This window comes from Chiloscyllium plagiosum, chromosome 35 (assembly GCF_004010195.1).
Source record: "Chiloscyllium plagiosum isolate BGI_BamShark_2017 chromosome 35, ASM401019v2, whole genome shotgun sequence".
Classification (NCBI taxonomy): Eukaryota; Metazoa; Chordata; class Chondrichthyes; order Orectolobiformes; family Hemiscylliidae; genus Chiloscyllium; species Chiloscyllium plagiosum.
In genome coordinates, this window is record NC_057744.1 from 42,208,430 (window position 1) to 42,226,435 (window position 18,006).

General features: G+C 43.1%; 1 protein-coding gene across 10 annotated transcripts in view; it reads left to right on the forward strand.

Annotated features, from left to right (window-relative positions):
- LOC122540784 (protein spire homolog 1-like) overlaps positions 1-18,006 on the forward strand; it is an 88,403-nt gene that overhangs the window by 22,745 nt on the left and 47,652 nt on the right. For 8 of the 10 annotated variants that reach the window (XM_043676996.1, XM_043677000.1, XM_043676999.1 and 5 more), the window contains 7 exons: positions 1,344-1,466; positions 5,612-5,677; positions 7,250-7,408; positions 9,657-9,731; positions 10,310-10,424; positions 12,962-13,056; positions 15,630-15,717. In XM_043676996.1, coding sequence (XP_043532931.1) covers positions 1,344-1,466; positions 5,612-5,677; positions 7,250-7,408; positions 9,657-9,731; positions 10,310-10,424; positions 12,962-13,056; positions 15,630-15,717 — 721 coding nt within the window. The remainder of the gene's footprint in view (positions 1-1,343; positions 1,467-5,611; positions 5,678-7,249; positions 7,409-9,656; positions 9,732-10,309; positions 10,425-12,961; positions 13,057-15,629; positions 15,718-18,006) is intronic. The other 2 variants (XM_043676998.1, XM_043676997.1) reach the window with 2 other exon arrangements.

Genomic DNA, 18,006 nt, shown 5'->3' on the forward strand with positions numbered 1-18,006 from the left:
AAAATGGAGGGCTTGGAGGCCCTGGTCATGGCGGATGGAGGTGTAGAGGGATTGGATATCCATGGTGAAGATGAGGCGTTGAGGGCCGGAGAAACTGAAGTCTTGGAGGAGGTGGAGGGCGTGGGTGGTGTCTCGAACGTATGTGGGGAGTTCCTGGACTAGGGGGGATAGGACAATGTCGAGGTAGGTAGAGATGAGTTCAGTGGGGCAGGAGCATGCTGAGACAATGGGTCGGCCAGGGTGGTCAGGCTTGTGGATCTTGGCTGTAGCTGAGACCTACTACAGCCACTGAACAAACACCATTTCAATTCCAGATCTGTTACAGGCTTAGGTAAAGGTCATGTGAATACTGCCACCCTTGGTCGGAAGACTAACCACCAGAGGGAAACCCCCCTGTCTGACAACAGAGGGGTCTGGCTGCACCGTGTTCATAGTGCATGTCAAAACTAGCCTTTGGTCCCAACTTCCCCTTGGCATTCCAACTAAAATCCAGCAGCGAGTCACCAGTGAATGTCTGACTGAGCTCCAAACTAAGTCCAGACAGGTAAAAGTTGTGGTTTCACCTTTGTCCCCTATCTCCCAGATGGAGGAGTCCAGGCAGCAACAGCTAATTGACCGTTCACCATTACTGCAAGAGCCACAAAGCACTAAGCGAGCCCTTGTGATGGAGTCTGAACTGGTATGGAAATTGTTGAGGTGCTGGAAGTGGACCTGGGAAGAAGATGGAGGCCTCTAACATGACACTGGGAAACTCATTTTTCCTGTCAGGATCAAGTGAGTCACCATCAGTCATGATCAAACAGGACACCAAGCGATGGCCCTGACTGGAGACTGGTGTTCCTGACTCAGGATGGCTCTTCATATTTGTGATGATTTTTGCAGTTGAGAGGGAAGGAAGTGACTTCATTCCAGCATGGGATTCCTGGTCACCACGTGTGATTTACAATGGGTTTTACAATGGGTTTTACAATCCTTGACCTCAGGATGGGATGGAGCACGTTTGTGTCTTCACCATGTTCACACAGACCATTCCCACCCAAGACCAAAAGCCCACACCTTTTGTCAAAGCATTAGTGTGTGGTTGGTTTCATAGAATCCCTACATTATGGAAGCAGGCCATTCAGCCCATTGAGTCCACACTGCTGCTCTGAAGAAGGTTGTGAACTAAAACTGATAAGTCTTCACACTTTGCTTATAAATGTTTGGTTACACTGGTGATAGTGAAAAAGAATGGAAATCAGTGGTTTTGGTGGAAACGTTGCTCAGTTGTGTGTAATAGTGCTTTGAAGTAAAAAAAATAACCATTACTGCTGAAAGTGAATCTTGCCTTGCTCTGATTTCAGCTCTGTGAAAGCCAGCTCCAGGATCCTTTGATGGCTGCAGCTGAATATCGAGCTGTGTGTAAGGCCCTATTTGATGAGACTGTGAAATTACAAAGCTACTTGGACTGTATCAGAAGTGCGAAGGTGGGAAGTCAACTTTCAAAACAAATTTATCCTTTTGTGTATAACCCTGATGGATCGCCTGAGAGGCTTTCCAACAGTGTACATTCAGACAATGAACTAGAAAAGGGGTTAGCAGGGTTAGCTAAAAGTCTACTTGAAGGGGAGAGGAAGTGAGGCATTCTTGGGACGTGGGGGTTGTCACTAGCCTGGCCAGCATTTGCTGCTCTTGAGGTGGTGGTGAACTGCCACCCTGAATTGCTGCACTCTGTGCCTTCAAGGGAATTCCAGGATTTTGATCCAGCAACAGGAAAGAAAAGACAATGTTTCCAAGTCAGGATGGTGAGTGGGTTGGAGGGGACTTGCAGGTGGAAGTGGTCTATGTATCTGCTGCCCTTGTCCTTCTAGGTGGGAATGGTCATGCGTTTAGAAGATGCTGTCTGAGGATTTTTGGAGAATTTCTGCAGTGTATCTTGTAGGTAGTACACACTGCTGCAACTGAGCCTCATTTTAATAATGTACTGGTATTACTCTTTATCAGTGCAATCCATCTCCTTTTCCTTGTAGTCATGGATTCATACAGTGTGAAAGAGGGCCCATCAAGTCAATACCACCTTGATACACTGCTATCTACATGAGCCCCACTTTCCCACACTAGGCCCAAAGCCTTGAATATTGTGACATTTCAAGTGCTTATCCAAGTATTTTATACAAGTTGAGGTTTTCTGCCTCAACTACCTTCCCAGGCAGTGCATTCCAGGCCCCCATCTCAGAATAAAGAAGGATTTTTTCCTCCCATCAGACTCTTTGCTTAAAGGAGTACAGTTGCTTTCTATTCAAACTGTACCTTCTGCTCATAACTTTGTGCCCCTCTGAGATTCACCATCCCACCCACTCCAGCCCCCCACCATTTCTGCTGGCAGCTCATTCCATATGCTACCACCCTTTTTTTTAAAAAAAAAAAGTTGCTCCTTGGTATCCCTTTTATTGTCCACCCCTTCCCCTCATTTCCCCCCTCCTCCCACCTCCAACCTTAAACTGATGCCCTCTAGTCCTTGATTTTCCAACCCTGGGAGAAAGACTGAGTCCATTCACCCTCTCCATGCCTTTCGTGATCCTGTACGTCTCTAAGAGTGCCTTCCCCCACCTCTGTCTCCTACGCTCTAAAGAAAGAAGTCCTAGTTTGTCCAACCTCTTGCTATGACTCAGGCCATTGAGTCCAGGCAACATCCTTGTAAATTTCTTCTGCACTTTTTTCCAGTTTAATAACCTCCTTCCCATAACAAGGTGAGCAAAACTGAACAGAGTGCTCCAAGTGCAGCCTCACCGATGTCCTGTACCAACTGCAACATATCTTCCCAAATTCTATACTTAGTGCCCTGACTGACAAAGGCCAATGTGCCAATAGCCTCCTTCACTATCCTGTCCACCTGGGACTCCATTTTCAGAGAACTGTGCACCTGAACTCCAAGATCCCTCTGTTCCACAACACTCCTTAAGGCCCAACCATTCACTGTGAAACCCCTATCTTGATTTGACTTTCTAAAATGCAAGACCTCACACTTGTCTATATTAAACTCCGTTTGTCACTTCTCGGCCCAATCCCTCAGCTGATTAAGGTCCTGCTGCAATTTGTTAATCTTCCTCACTGTCCACGATAACTCCTATTTAGTGTCATCAGCAAACTTACTAATCATGCCTTGTACATTCTTATCTGAAAAATGTGTTGCTGGAAAAGCACAACAGGTCAGGCAGCATCAAAGGAGCAGGAGCATCGATGTTTCGGGCATAAGCCCTTCAGGGATTCCTGAATAAGGGCTTATGCCCGAAATGTCGATTCTCCTGCTTGTTTGATGCTGCCTGACCTGCTGCGCTTTTCCAGCAACACATTTTTCAGCTCTAATCTCCAGCATCTGCAGTCCTCACTTTCTCCCTGTACATTCTCATCCAAATCATTAATCATAGACAACAGTCAACAATGGGATCAAACAGTAATGAGCCCAGCACTGATCCCTGAGGCACTCCACTAGTCTAACCTTCCAGAGCAGCCTGCTGTGGAACCTTATCAAAGGCCTTACTGAAATCCATATAGATTACGACCACTGCCCTGCCCTAGTCAGCCTTCCTGGTCACTTCAAAGAACTTGAACAAATTTGTGAGGCATGATCTCCATGCACAAAGCCATGCCAACTACTCCTGATCAAACCCTGTCTTTCCAAATGCATGTATATTGTGTATCTCAATCTTAAGGAACCTATCTACAACAGATGTTGGGCTTACTGACCTATATTCCCAGGATTTTCTTTGCAGGCCTGAATAAGGGCACAATTATATTCAGCTTTCTGGGACCTCACCCATGGCTAACGGTGATGCAAAAATATCAGCCACTGCCCCCTCCCTTTGTTCTCTAGCCTCTTGCAGTGTTCTTGGATATATCTGGTCAGGTCAGGGGATATATAAAGTAGGATCTATTCTAATACGTCCAACACCACCTCTCCTGTGATATGGACTGTCCCCAAGATATCACTACTAACTTCTCCAAATCTTCATTTCTTTCTCCATGATAAACACAGGAAAAATACTCGGAGGATCTTGTCCATCTCCTGCAGGTGACATCCTGGTGAATCTCCTCTCCAGTGCAATCGCGTCTTTCATATAGTGCAGTGGCTGGAACTGTCCTTCCCAAACATTCCTGGTCTCCATGCAGCCATATTTCTGCCATGGTGATGAGATCATATTAAAGTTCCTCCATTTTGTGCCTTTTGGTCGTCATCTGTGAACGCTGTCTTCAGTTACGGTGCCTTAGCTTTGAGCACCTGGGGTCTGTGCACTTGCCCTTGTCGTGTCCCCTTAGTCACAGCCCATCAACGTGAGAATGACCCACTTATTCCTACTGATTTCTGTCTGTTAGCCAATCATTGATCCATGCCTTGGAATCATCACCTCACCAGTTTCCAAAACTGAATACTGATTAGTGAGGACGCCACAGTGGGCTCCTACACTACCTGCCTGGTTTTCACCCATTCCTCCTCTCCCTGTCTGCTTTCTAATCGGAGGTGTGACCGCACCCCTATTTGTGCTATCACTAATCCTCTGCCTCACAGATACACAAACTGCTGCTCAGGTTTCAAACCCCAGGGCTCTGGTTTTTGCAGTTGGTGATCCTTCCTGCAGATGTGACCTGTCCATGACTCCTGACTTAGTGCAGCACTCTGCCCTTCTACCGTCCTGTAACTCCTAAAAACAATTTCTGTTCATATTTAATTGAATAAAAATGACCAGCATCATCGAGTCTTAAACCAAGTATCCAAACTTTCACTTTAAAGATTGTAAATATTGACTGATCAAACTCTCGTACTGGTGGATCGGTTATATTCCCCAGTAAGATGAGGGCATTTATGAAATCTGAAATTGGGTGGTATATCCTTTTTTTAGATTACATTACAGTATGGAAACAGGCCCTTCGGCCCAACAAGTCCACACCGACCCGCCGAAGCGCAACCCACCCATACCCCTACATTTACCCCTTACCTAACACTACGGGCAATTTAGTATGGCCAATTCACCTGACCTGCACATCTTTGGACTGTGGGAGGAAACCGGAGCACCCGGAGGAAACCCACGCAGACACGGGGAGAACATGCAAACTCCACACAGTCAGTCGCCTGAGTTGGGAATTGAACCCGGGTCTCTGGTGCTGCGAGATCCTTGTTCACATCTGGACTGATAAATTCGATAGGTTCAATTCTACAATGTGCCTTGGTGGGATCCATATAAATTGCACTTGTTCAGTGATATTACCATTGCATCACACTTCTCTTCTGCTGGCTTTGGGCTTGGACACTCGCTAAGTATTTTGCATTTTTAACATCTGTGTATGCATATGCTATTTTATTCTAAATTGCTATAAAATCTTTGATTTATTACACAAATCAACATTGAACTTCCCTAGTGATTGTTCATCTATGTTGGGAAAACTTTCATTCTCCTCGTGATGTACAGAATTGTTTCTGTTTAGTGACCTTCTTTTCCAACTTCCAGCTTTGATTTTGTAAATGTTAATCATTCCTGTACACCTTATTCAGCTTTCATGAATGTTTAATGTGATTGTGGCGTTAGGCTAATTGGCAAATCCAGTGAAGATTTGTCATTTTATGCATTAATTCTAGCAGGCTCTGGAAAAGCTGTTGGATCGTGAACCATCAAAAGACACAAGCTCTGAGATTGTTGACTGGGTAAGATTTTACATTTGTACACCAACAACAACTCTCTTCCCTCCAGACTCAATATTTTGTTAACTTCTCCTTGTAGCCTATCAGGATGTTAGTTTTCCCTGGTCAGTTTGTCACAGCAGCACCAATACCTCAGTCAGATTTTATAGTTGGGGTATAAAACTGGTTACATCTTCAGTGTTGTATTTGAGGGAGTGCTGCACTGCCGCAGATGCTAACCTTTGATCCTAACGACACTAAAATTTAAACATTGCACTGTGTACTTGAGGAACAGGAATTTCTCTGCACACCCTACAATCACATGTACCTGAACTCAAAAAAAAAAAAAAATAAAATCCTCGCTGGTCATTTCACAAAGCACTGAACAGTTGTTGAGATTTTCCTCCAAGTTTGTGAATTGCAGAAGTTTGAGAATATCAGCACAGGTGTCTGTCTTTTTTTTAGTTTTAAAAACAGGTTGGAAAAAAATTGCTTGGCTCATTCCTTTTACCTATTGGCTGCTTTCTACTGGCTCTCGATCTGACTGAATTAATCTTGATGTCTGAGCTAGGGTCCCCTCTTTCTTCCCCATTCTGCACATTATAGTTTCCTTTTTCTTCGTCCAGTTGAACATCAGGCCAAGAATGAATACCTCTCTTGTTGCTCCCATACACATATCTTGTCAAAGAAGTCTTGGTGCACTTGTTTTCAAAACCCTTCACTCCAAATGTACAGCAGCATTGCTATATGTGAATATTAAATCTGATCACGTAGTGTTTTTGTACAGAACCTACTGATTAAAGGCTCCACAAAATCTGAGTTTTCATTAATTTCAAGCATGTTTGCTTTAAATTAAGATTTGGATCAATTACAATAACAAAACCTTAAACTGTACAATAGATGTGCAATGACATTGTAACTGAAAGTACAAGTGATAGATCCTCCAAGCTACAAAATTCCATGCAAGGACTGCCACAAACACTACGTAGGACAAACAGGAAGAAAGCTGACCTGCTGTGCTGTTCCAGCAATAAAGTTTCAACTTTGATCTCCAGCATCTGCAGACCTCACTTTCTCCCACAGGCTAAGCAAAGACATGCCAGAGAATTCCTAGAGGCCTGGCACTCCAACCACAGCGCCATAAACACATAGATCTAGATGCCATCTATCAACCCCTCAGAAAATGAACAGGAAATGACATCACCACAAACCCCAGGAACCCCATCCAGGAGAAAGATATAAATAGAAAGCAGGAGACAACAGCTTCGCTTCACTTGGAGGTCGCCACTGATGTTACCTAGCCAGGTAATGAAACATCTGGATATCAAACCTACAGCTCAGCGAGCAAACCTACACCCTAGATCCTCCAAGGTTAGGGTGAGACTGTAAATTAAACAGATTTAATACCAAAATACTTTACATCAGATAACTAGAGCATAAGTCTGGATTAATACCTTTGCTCATTTCTCTGACTCCTGTTGTTCTAATATTTATGCTTGCATTGTATTACACATTAACCCATGCAGTGAAGTTTGAGTTTTTTGTGTGTGCTCCTAATGGAATCTGTAGTGTGCACTGCTTTCCTTTTACCTCTAGAATCGCATTTGGTTCCAGTTGATGAAGGAAGTGCGAAGTGGTGTGAGGTTAAGGAATATCTGTGAGCGGCGTTACAATCCTCTTCCAATAAAGTTCCAACTGTCTCCATTTGATGAAATGCTGGATGACATTAAGTACAAGCGATATATCCTCCACAAGGTGAGCTTTTCACTAAGGGTGCAAGAGAATTGTTGAAAATGATGATCCAGCTTTTTATGATACTCAATGGAAAATAACCATTTGCATTACTAGTGCTGAAAATGATTGTCTGACTAGCAAATGGGGGTTAGATATGTTCAGATCAAATGCAATTCATTGAAAATCAGCGCATGTCATTTGTCAAATTTTCCTCACTACCATTTTTCTGCAACTTTGGTTTTCCTAGGCAGTCTATTAGTTATAGTATGGCCTCCTGTGATATAAGGGATGTTATCCAGTTGAGTAACATTGACATTTGTTATCTATACAAACTGGCTAATATTATTTCAATGTTTTCTGCTTCCAGCAATCATCTATACCCATTGTTTCCTAAGTCTGCATTCATCAGGCAAAGTGCAAGATTTATCTGAATTTTAATATATAAATGTCTACATTCTTAATTCCCTTATGGGTCATGGGTGTCACTGGCTGGCTGGCCAGTATTTATTGCCCATCCCTAGTTGCCTTTGAGAAGGAGCTAATGGTTGGTCTAGATTCTTGAATTTATTTAAGATGATCAAATGGCTTGGCTACTGTAACAGGATGGTAAAAACAATGACTGCAGATGCTGGAAACCAGATTCTGGATCAGTGGTGCTGGAAGAGCACAGCAGTTCAGGCAGCATCCGAAGCTCCTCAGATGCTGCCTGAACTACTGTAACAGGATGTTAGCAGTTTCAAAATATCTCCACTCCAGTCACTGATGTACAATAAAATACAAGCAGGATTTGGCCATAGCCCATTGAGCTGTAACATCACAGAAGGGATTGTTGTGGTCTAGTGGTAGTGTCCCTACCTCTGAGGCTGGAGGCCTAGGTTCAAGTCCCATCTGCTTCAGAGAGGAGTCATAACACCTCTGAACAGGTTAATTAGAAAATAGAACATAGCAGCACAATAAGAATGTGTTTGCAATGTGACCTATCATTGTCACGAGCCAAATCTCCAAGTGTTTTAGCAGTTGACCAGAGATCCTCATGAAACAGCAGGAATCACCACAGTAACTGTCTATTATCCCTACTTTGTTTGCTATCACTCAGCTCATTTCCTAAGAGCGTCAAACTGACCGATGCAGTCAGACAGGAAATGTTCAGTATTATCGTTCTTCAGCATCGCCCTGATCTCTGGGAATTCAGACACAGGACTTTGGTTTTTGGCAAGAGGTAATGAAGGGTCACTTGGACCAGGTTGAGGTGGTCTTTGCCAAGATACAGTGGGATGGTCTGGCTTGGGAACGGGTCACTTCACTTGCGTTCACGTGCAACTGATTTTTAAAAAAAAAAGTTATAATCGCGGAAGGTATTCAATTGGGCAACCCTTTTCCTTTATGCTTCATCAATTGGGATAGTCAGCCATGTACTCTTTATACTGCATTTTCCACTTCAAGTTTATAGGTTAGCTTTTTAATTGGCATTTATCTGATATATGTGCAGCCATTATCATCCATGAATGGAATTTTAAGAGCAGGTTTCTGTTTAAGTCTGGCTTTGCCTGAACATTAATTTAAATGGATGGATTGGTGGGTCTGGCTGTAGATTTTTAAAATTGCTTTAAGCTGATCATTCCTCTCCGTCTCTATCTTCCCCCTCACACTTTTTTTTGTTTTTGCATTGCCTGTGTGAGCCTATGCTTGTGGAGAAAGTGAGGTCTGCAGATGCTGGAGATCAAAGTTGAAACTTTATTGCTGGAACAGCACAGCAGGTCAGGCAGCATCCAGGGAACAGGAGATTCGACGTTTCGGGCACAGGCCCTTCTTCAGGAAGGGTGTGAGCCTATGCTTGTAAACTGTTCCTGTACTTGAGTTACAAAGGTGATTTTTGTGATGGTAAAAATGGTGTGTAGTAGCAACTCTAAATAAAAATGCCTCCAGTTCCTTCTTTTTGACTCCGTACTCATTGCTAGTACTGCTCCAGTTGGACAATAGGATTTTCATCCCCATCCAATGTATTTGCCAGGTTTGTAAGTAGCCTGGGAGAAATTAGACTTTGGACAATGTTGTCTCTAAAATGCTCCGAACATTATTTCCACATCTGACCTCTCTTGTAGCATTCAGAAATGTTATACCGTTTCAGTTTAGTGTTGACTAAATATTCTTTGTGCTTTTAATAAAAACTGTATTTTTGTTTCAGAAGAGTGAAATAGGCCTTTTTAAAATATCTGGCTGCAAGAATCAAGACTCTCCTAAAGTCAACTTTGCCTGTTCTCATTTTCAGGTCAACAACAACGAACCCAGAACTGCAGCTGATGTCTCTGTGGATTTCAGTCTCTTGAGGTCCTTGCTGAAACCTGTAAGGATGGTTTGGCTGCATTCTGCTCTAACCACAAAACGGGTCCTGACCTCAATTGTCAGCCTCTAGTATTTGACAAGGAGGTGGATTTTGATCTGTTGCTGTGTAATGATCCAAATTTGCAGAAGAGTTGTGTAGAGGAAGTAATCCTTCTGTGCCCCCACCCCATTTGGGTAGCATTTGAACTGCATAGTGGTATCGGCCAGCTTGGAAATGCAACACCTGCATACCTGGGCAATTCCTTGTCTTGTGTTTGCATATTGAAGTTTCAGCTATTGACCATTAGGCTTCAATATGCTGTAGTTTGTTTTGAGTCAATTTGAAATGTATCTTAGTTTTAATGTTACAGACATTGACTTGCCTAGACTTTCCTTGCAAGTAATAGCACTTTCTGTGAAACAGTTGCAAAAGTGTACACCAAAACCTTTCCCAAATGGAAGATGGAGTAAAACTCCAATTGCTCAGAATCAATGGGAAATGTATTGAGGTAACCGGAGTCCAGCTGTGTGCACTGAAAGTCTGCCTGATTGCATATTCAAATTGCTGCTCTTTGTCTCCCTCATTGCTTCTAAATTTAGGCAGCTGAGAGAAAACTTAGAGACTTGCCAGTTTCCACCCCATCTCTGCATGCGATGCTGATGAGGGAGATAGAGTCAGCTGTTAAAAAGCTACAACCAGTATCTTCAGAGCCAGGTAAGTTGTACTAAGCAAGAGTGCATGGGTCTGAAACTCTTGTCTATTGCAACACTCCTTGTAAATCTTCTGGTTAAAACTGAATAAAAGAAATACTCTGGATGCTGGAAATCTAAAGCAAACACAATGCTGCAGGAGATCTAGCAGCATCTATGGAGAGAGAAACAGTCAATGATTTTGAGTTGTACTACAACTCTTTTAGAAAGTCACATGAGACTCCATGTTAACTCTGTTTCTCTCCCTGCCAATGCTGCCAGACCTCCAGGGTTTTGCTAACATTTTGTGAAGACTTTTGCTGCTGTTTGTTTCTGAGCATCAAGAGCTTTTGAAGGGATATGCTTGGGTAGTGGATTTGCGACTTGAAATGAAGCCTGCAAGCAAAATAAATTAGCCATGGTTAGCCTTGCTTCAGGTTAGGTCTTCTCAAGCAATTGACCAGGATACAAAAATAGAAGTTGCTGGAAAAGCTCAGCAGGTCTGGCAGCATCTGTGAGGGGAAAATCAGGAGTTAACGTTTCAGGTCTGAGGAAGGGTCACTGGAGCCGAAACATTAACTCCTGAGTTTTTTTCACAGGTGCTGAGCTATGCTAACAATTTCTGTTTTAGTTTGATTTACATCATCTCTGGTTCTTTAGGATTTTAATCAACCATTATATCTACTTCGGTCCATATGAAATGTTTGCTAGCAAACTGAAACTTTTTAATACTAATGGTTTTAATCACCTTGTAGTCAGACTTAATCAGAGGTTTCTATTTCCTCGTGATGGACTGAATGCTCACCGATTTCAAAGCTTTGGAAATGGTTCTCCACAGTACACCTTGACCCTGTTTCAGTAGAGCACACAGTCAAGAGATGGTTGTTCCAAAACTTATTACAGCATAATGCCCAAACTCTTGGTTTGTGCTGGAGTGTTATGGATTAAAGGTCAATTCTAACTAATACTATTTGAGGAGGTTCAAATAATGTGTTGTCCATATCTAATATGTTGTGTCCATATCTAATAAGTGTTGAGCTGGTAAGTGGCATGTAACAATCTCCAACTAAAGAGAATGTTACCACCTCCCCTTGACGTTCAGCATTATCAGGGCTGAAGACGCACACCCCCACCTCACCACGTTTCTCTCCACCACCCCCCCCCCCCCCCCCAAAGAAAACCCTGAATATCCTGGAAATTACCATTGACCAATGTAACAGGACCAGCCACTTAATCACTTTGGCTACAAGCCCAAATCAATGGCTAGGAAGTTTGCAGCAAGTAACTCTCCACTTGTTTCCCCCAGAACCTGTCCACCATCTACAAGGTACAAGTCAAGAATGTGATGGAATACTTCCCGTTTGCCTGGATAAGGGAAGCTCCATTCTCACAATCCAGGCTGCTTGGTCACTCTCCATTCATCACTATCACCATTCACCCTGTGCTATTGACGTTCAGTACTGTGCCATACACAAGACAAACTGCAGCTTGTTAAAATCCTTTCAACAGTATCTTCCAAACCTGGCAGCACCTGCTGCCATAGTTGAGGGTCATTCCTGATGAAGGACTAATATTCCTCAGATGCTGCCTGACATGCTTTTCTCCAGCATCATGCTTTTGGACTCTGACTTTCTAGCATCTGTAGTCCTCACTTCCTCAGAACCCTGAAGGAACCTTGCGATTATATCATGATGTTCCCTATTGGGCATAAATAGTATAGAGTGGATGGAGTTAGAGAAGCTGTGCAAGAGACTTGTAGAAGCAGCCATCGAGAATTATTTCAATACTCTCTAATAGAGATTAGAGTCTAGTATAGCTTAGACTGTGCCGGAGTATTTATACAATCCGCACTATTTTAAAGAAACCTCATTTCTGGACACTTGTTGACCTTGTCTTTTCCTCGCCAATCTGACTCTTGAACCCAAGCATCCATGGACATAAAACTGCACAACAGACTATTTCCCATGAGAAAATAAACACGTGACTGTCTCTCTCCAAGCCACACTTTATCCTGAGTTGGAATGATATGGATGTCCTGTCACTGTTGCTGGGTGAAAATCTTGACATTCCCTTCCTAAAAGCAAAGCACACATTTAGGGTGCACCTGTAATATGGTGGAACTTCGCAATTAAAGTGGCTCACCATCCTCACCTCAAACAACTGCTGACTACCTTACATCAGATCTAATAGACTACTTGTAAAACATTATTAAATTTTAATTTTAATAAAATTTGTTTCCTTGCACAACTTCCAGCATAAAGTACAAGCAATTAAATGAGGCAACACTTGAAACTTGAGCACTGGTAATGGCTTAGGAAATACTGGAATCGTGGTTTGGCTGGTATTGAACTATACAAGTTACGCCAGCTTCATGTTTTCATGACCTTTATGGATGGTTCTTGACATCGGCTGACTGCGCACCAACTGTTGCCAAACCAGACCTCCCAAAGCATGTGAACAAACTGGATTTCTGGTGATCGGTTGGATGAAATGGTTAGAGTATGTGTTAAATACAACACTTTTTTTTTTGTTTGAAACTTCTAACATGTCCCCTTTCCTCAGCAGAAGGCTTAGTGCAGGCTGGAATATCAGCATGTGAGAAACCCCAAAGCAAGCACCGAGAGAGAACACCAGAATTTGCATATTTGGAGGCTAAGGTATGATCTCGAAATGTAGTTCTGGGATCAACCACCGTGTCGGGTTGTTGCTTTGTGCTTGGGGCTTTCATGTACACATTCACTGCAAATGCTTGAATTGAAGAATTGATGGTTGAACTTGGTTGTCACTTGGTGAGATGACTGAGCAATTGTACATAACCAATGACTGTCATTCTGCTCACTTCACCTAATGGGTCAGCATTTAGACCACAGTGCATTGTAATTGAACCAATTTCTTGAACAGAAGTTAAGATTCCACACTGACCAGTGGGTGAGAACAAGGATTCAACAATATTAAGAAAGGATATACACAGAACCAAGAATTAGGAAGTATTATACCTTAGGCTTTATTCTTCAGAAAAAGATTGAATTGCACATCCGGAAGGAAGACATGGACATGTATGTTGCAATTATTTCAGTGAGTGAATTGTGCTGTTTTAAATAGATATCCTGAAATACTTTGCACAGCTTGATATGCAAGTAAAATGCAATGATAGCACTACAATTGCTGACGCCAGAACTGAAATAATATTGACTGAAGGTTGGATCCAAAATCATGTGCTATTGGCAGATACAATAGTCAGTGTCTGTATTTAAGATTCTATTTTACATTGATAGGAATGTAAATCAAAGAAGCAGCCTAGAGTTTAGGGGACCTGGGAGTGGACAGAACCAGTGAGACACTGAGACTTTAAACTGGTGATGCTTGTGTGTTTGCCTTTGTTCCAGTTGAAATCAATTTTATGTGACTATGATCGAACACGTGTTTAAGTTTGAAAATAGTGAAAAGCAAACAGAAGTTCTGCAATTCCACTTGAGTTTTGATCTGGCGGAGGGAGGATATCTTCAGTCTGGAAGAAACCAATTTATTGCAGTTCGATGGGGAATAAGTATGTTCCTGATATACCTGATGCTGTTCTGATATCCACAGTTACATAGGACTGTAGGAAGAATAGAGTAGGAGGACCATGTGAGACTATAATCTGGACCGACTAAGCTGAGGAGGACCAATCACAGGCAGATCGACGCTGCATTGCTTTTTTTATATAGAATGAAAGAGCTCACATTTCCATCAGGAAATTTCCATCAGGGCTCCTTCAGAAATGCAGGCCTGTTTTTTTTTTCATTCTGACAGGTCCCTCTCCATACAGAGCAACGTGGGGGAAAAGCAAATTGTGGCCCTTTTGCTGTCAGTTGTTTTGATGTTTAGAGGCTCAGTGTGACAGCCAGCCACTCTGACAACTCCTGTCAACCAGTAAATCTAGAAGGTTCAAGAAAGGACACTAGGTGGGTGGGGTAGCAGGTAAATTATTCCCGGTTGGTCGAGAGGTTTTTAATGAAGATTGGGTCCTGGGGGAGCAGGGGCATTGGATGAGGAGTTGGGAGTAGGTAGGTGATGGTTGTAGTTGAGGGTGTGGTGTAAATTGGGGGTCACTTTTTTAATAGCTACTCAGGAGTTTGAAGACTGATTTAATTGTCTAATTTTTCCTAAGTAACTAAGTCCCTAACTACAGCAGAACCCTCTGAATTCTCTGATTTTAAATAACTTTTGGAGGCTCTGTGTAGAGGGATTTCCCAGCAGAATCTTCAATTCCCAAGCAATTCCTTCAGCGATGGGATTCCACAGGATCCCCATGAACAATTGCCCTCCGATTGCCCTCTGTCTGGCTCACAGAAAATGAGATCAGTATTTTCTGTATTTGAATGTAAATTGAGTTTATAGGAATTGTAGAGAGGAAGAGTTACTTTTTTTTCCTGAGGATAAGGTTTGAGTGTACTCTTGGCAAAAGCAGTCTCTATTGTGCCATATAGACATCCAAAATCCCATGCTGGATCACACCCATGAAAGGTCATAAACAGCAGTCTGATCCACTGAAGTCGCGCACACCACCAGGATAACTATATCAGCATCGGGCATTTGCTATTGACTTTTATTCAATGCATTTTTCATAGTACATACTGATTTACATGTGAAAAATAAACCAAAGAACAGCAGATGCTGCTAATCTGAAACAAAAACAAATGGCTGGAGAAACTCAGCAGGTCTGGCAACATCTGTGGAGAGAAAACAGTTCATGTTTTGGGTCCAGTGGCCCTTCACTGTTCTGAAGAATGGATTCAAAAAGTTAACTGTTTTCTCTCCACAGCTGCTGCCAGACTTGCTGAGTTTCTCCAGCCATGTCTGCTTCTGTCTCGGTTTGTGGTTAACTCCACATCTCCAGAGTAGAGGAGGCCACTGCTGACTCGCGTATCCGAAAGGGGAAAGCTGATACTAACTCTGGTGCAGTAGTGTGGCTGACTTTTTTTTTCCCCCCCATTTTGAAGCCAATTTCCTGAAACCACCTGAAAACATTGACAGTGCAGGTAGGGAAAAATTGTTATTCATAGTCGAGCAACAGTCTTTCACAATAACGTTGACATCTTGGTGTAGCTCTAAATAGTTACCCTCCAGCTATTTTTGTTTTGCGTATACTTAGGACAAACTGAATTTTCTTCCTCTTTTAGTTTCTCTTGGCAGACCAGATTTTGTGGTTAGTTTTCTCAATGTTGATTTTGGTTTTGTCTGTTTCCAGGCAGATCTCTTGGCCTCGGAGCAGACGTGCAATGCGAATGGGCAGGAACTGCCATTGTCAGAGACCGCCTACAGGAGACCAAGTAGGAGTAAGCTTCAGTTTTGTGTTGACAGGGTCTGGGGGAGAAGGCACGCCCAATCCCTGTTGAAGAGATTTGAAAAGATGCTACGTGAATGCACCAACCTATAGGAGTCTGGGCCGGAGCAATTGCGGAGACCAGAGGCAAAATTAAGAGATGTGTTTGAAATGTAAATCTACAGGTTATACCTACTGATTTAATCCCTGATCTGGACCTGGAGTATTTCAGGTTTTCCTGGCAGGAGATCTTCATGGATCTGATTTATTACCCTCTGTCCAGTCTGAATACTCCAAATCCTATTTTTTTGTGTCCATTTGGCAAATCATTCATCTGTTGGTTATGTAATTTATACAAGTCAAGATGAGGTCTTATAAAGTGTGCATTGAGTTGAATTTATTGTCACATACACCGAGGCACAGTGAAAAGCTTTGTCTTGTGAGCAATACAGGCAGGTCACAGTTAAATAGCGTAGATAGTAAACAATAGGTTAGCAGCAGCAAATGCACAGGTACAGGCAAATGTTAAGAGTTGGTGAGTCCTTTCAATACTCTAACAGTCGGGTAGAAACTGTTAACTAAACCGGCTGGTGCATGTGTTCAGGCTTCTGTACCTTCTCCCTGATGGTAGAGGTTGTAGAAAAGCATTGCCAGGGTGGGATGGATCTTTGAGAATGCTGGCGGTCTCTCCTTGACAGGGGGCCTGGTAGATGGATTCTATAGATGGGAGGCTGGCCTTTGTGATTGTCAGGGCCGAATTCACCACTCTCTGTAACCGTCTCCAATCTTGAATGGTACAGTTGCCATACCAGGGTAGTGATACATCCAGACAGAGTGGTTTCAATGGTGCACCTATAAGAGTTGGCAAGGGTACTTACTGTCATGCTAAATTTCCTCCACTGCCTGAGGAAGAAGAGATGTTGGGCCTTTGTAACCAGTGCATCCACATGAAGAGTCCAAGAAAGTTTGACCACTCCCAGGAGCTTGACATTTGCCACTCGTTCCACCTCTGCTGTTAATGTGTCGGGGGGTATTTGCCGGCATTGTTCTCGGTGCACCATTTTTCCAGGTCTTCCACCTCCCGTCAGTAGTCTGTTTTGTCACCGTCTGAGATTCGACCAACTATGGTGGTGTCATCAGCAGACTTATAAATGGCATTAGTCTGGTATTTGGTGATGCAGTCATTGGTATACAGTGAGTATAGGAGGGGGCTGAGTATGCACCCATGGCAGGGGGGCGGGGGAGGCTCCAATGTTGAGTGTTAGTGAGGATGAAACATTGTCCCCAGTCTTCATTGATTGTGGCCTGTGGGTCAGGAAACTGAGAATCCAGTTGCAGAGAGGTGGGGCTTAGTCAGAGATCTCTAAGTTTAGTAATCAGTCTGGAGGGGATTAGTGTTGACTACAGTTCAGCCTTTAATGAGTTGGATTCTTACGTAGCTCTTGGTGTCAAGATGTTATAGGGAGGAGTGAAGGGTAAGTGATATGGCATCTGACATGGGTCTGTTGATCCGATAGGCAAATTGGAGTGGGTCAAGTTGAATAATGCCATGACCAGCCTTTCAAAGCACTTCATGACCACTGAAGTTAGAGCCACTGGGCGGTAGTCATTGAGACATGCTGCATGAGCTGCCTTAGGCACAGGGATGATGTGGGCCCTCTTGAAACAGGCAGGGACAGTGGCCTGTACAGGGAGAGGTTGAAGATGTCCGAGAAGACCTCTGCCAGTTGATCTGCGCATGCTCTGAGTGCACGGCCTGGTACTCCGTCTGGTCCCATTGCTTTCCTTGGATTCACACGAAGGAAAACTGATCTGACCTCTGATGCAGTGACAGTTGGGATAGGTTTGTCAGGACTAGTCAGAATAGGTGTTACCTCTCTTCTGCTCAAAGTGAACATAGAAAGCGCTGAGATGATCTGGGAGGGATATGTCATCGTCTGCTATCTTGACCATCTTGTAGTCCAGCAAATGTCCAACTCAGAGGCTGCTGGCTTAGGGAGGTAAACTGAAACAACAAAGAAACTGACTTTGGCAGTGGGTGGAAGGACTGGGTCTAACAATCTATAGTTAACTTTCCATGTACTTACAATGCAGCCTTACCCAAAATATCATTGTAGTCTTCATCCTGTTTATGCAGCAGTTTTACAAATTTGTATGCCTGTGCCAATATTCTAAAACTGCAAGATCTGGTAAATCAGCAACTTAATCTCACCCACTCAATTGTAATGATTATTGATTTTGTATGTTGTATATAAAATTAAACAACAATACTGTGTGAGCCATAATACATGTATGTCTCTCA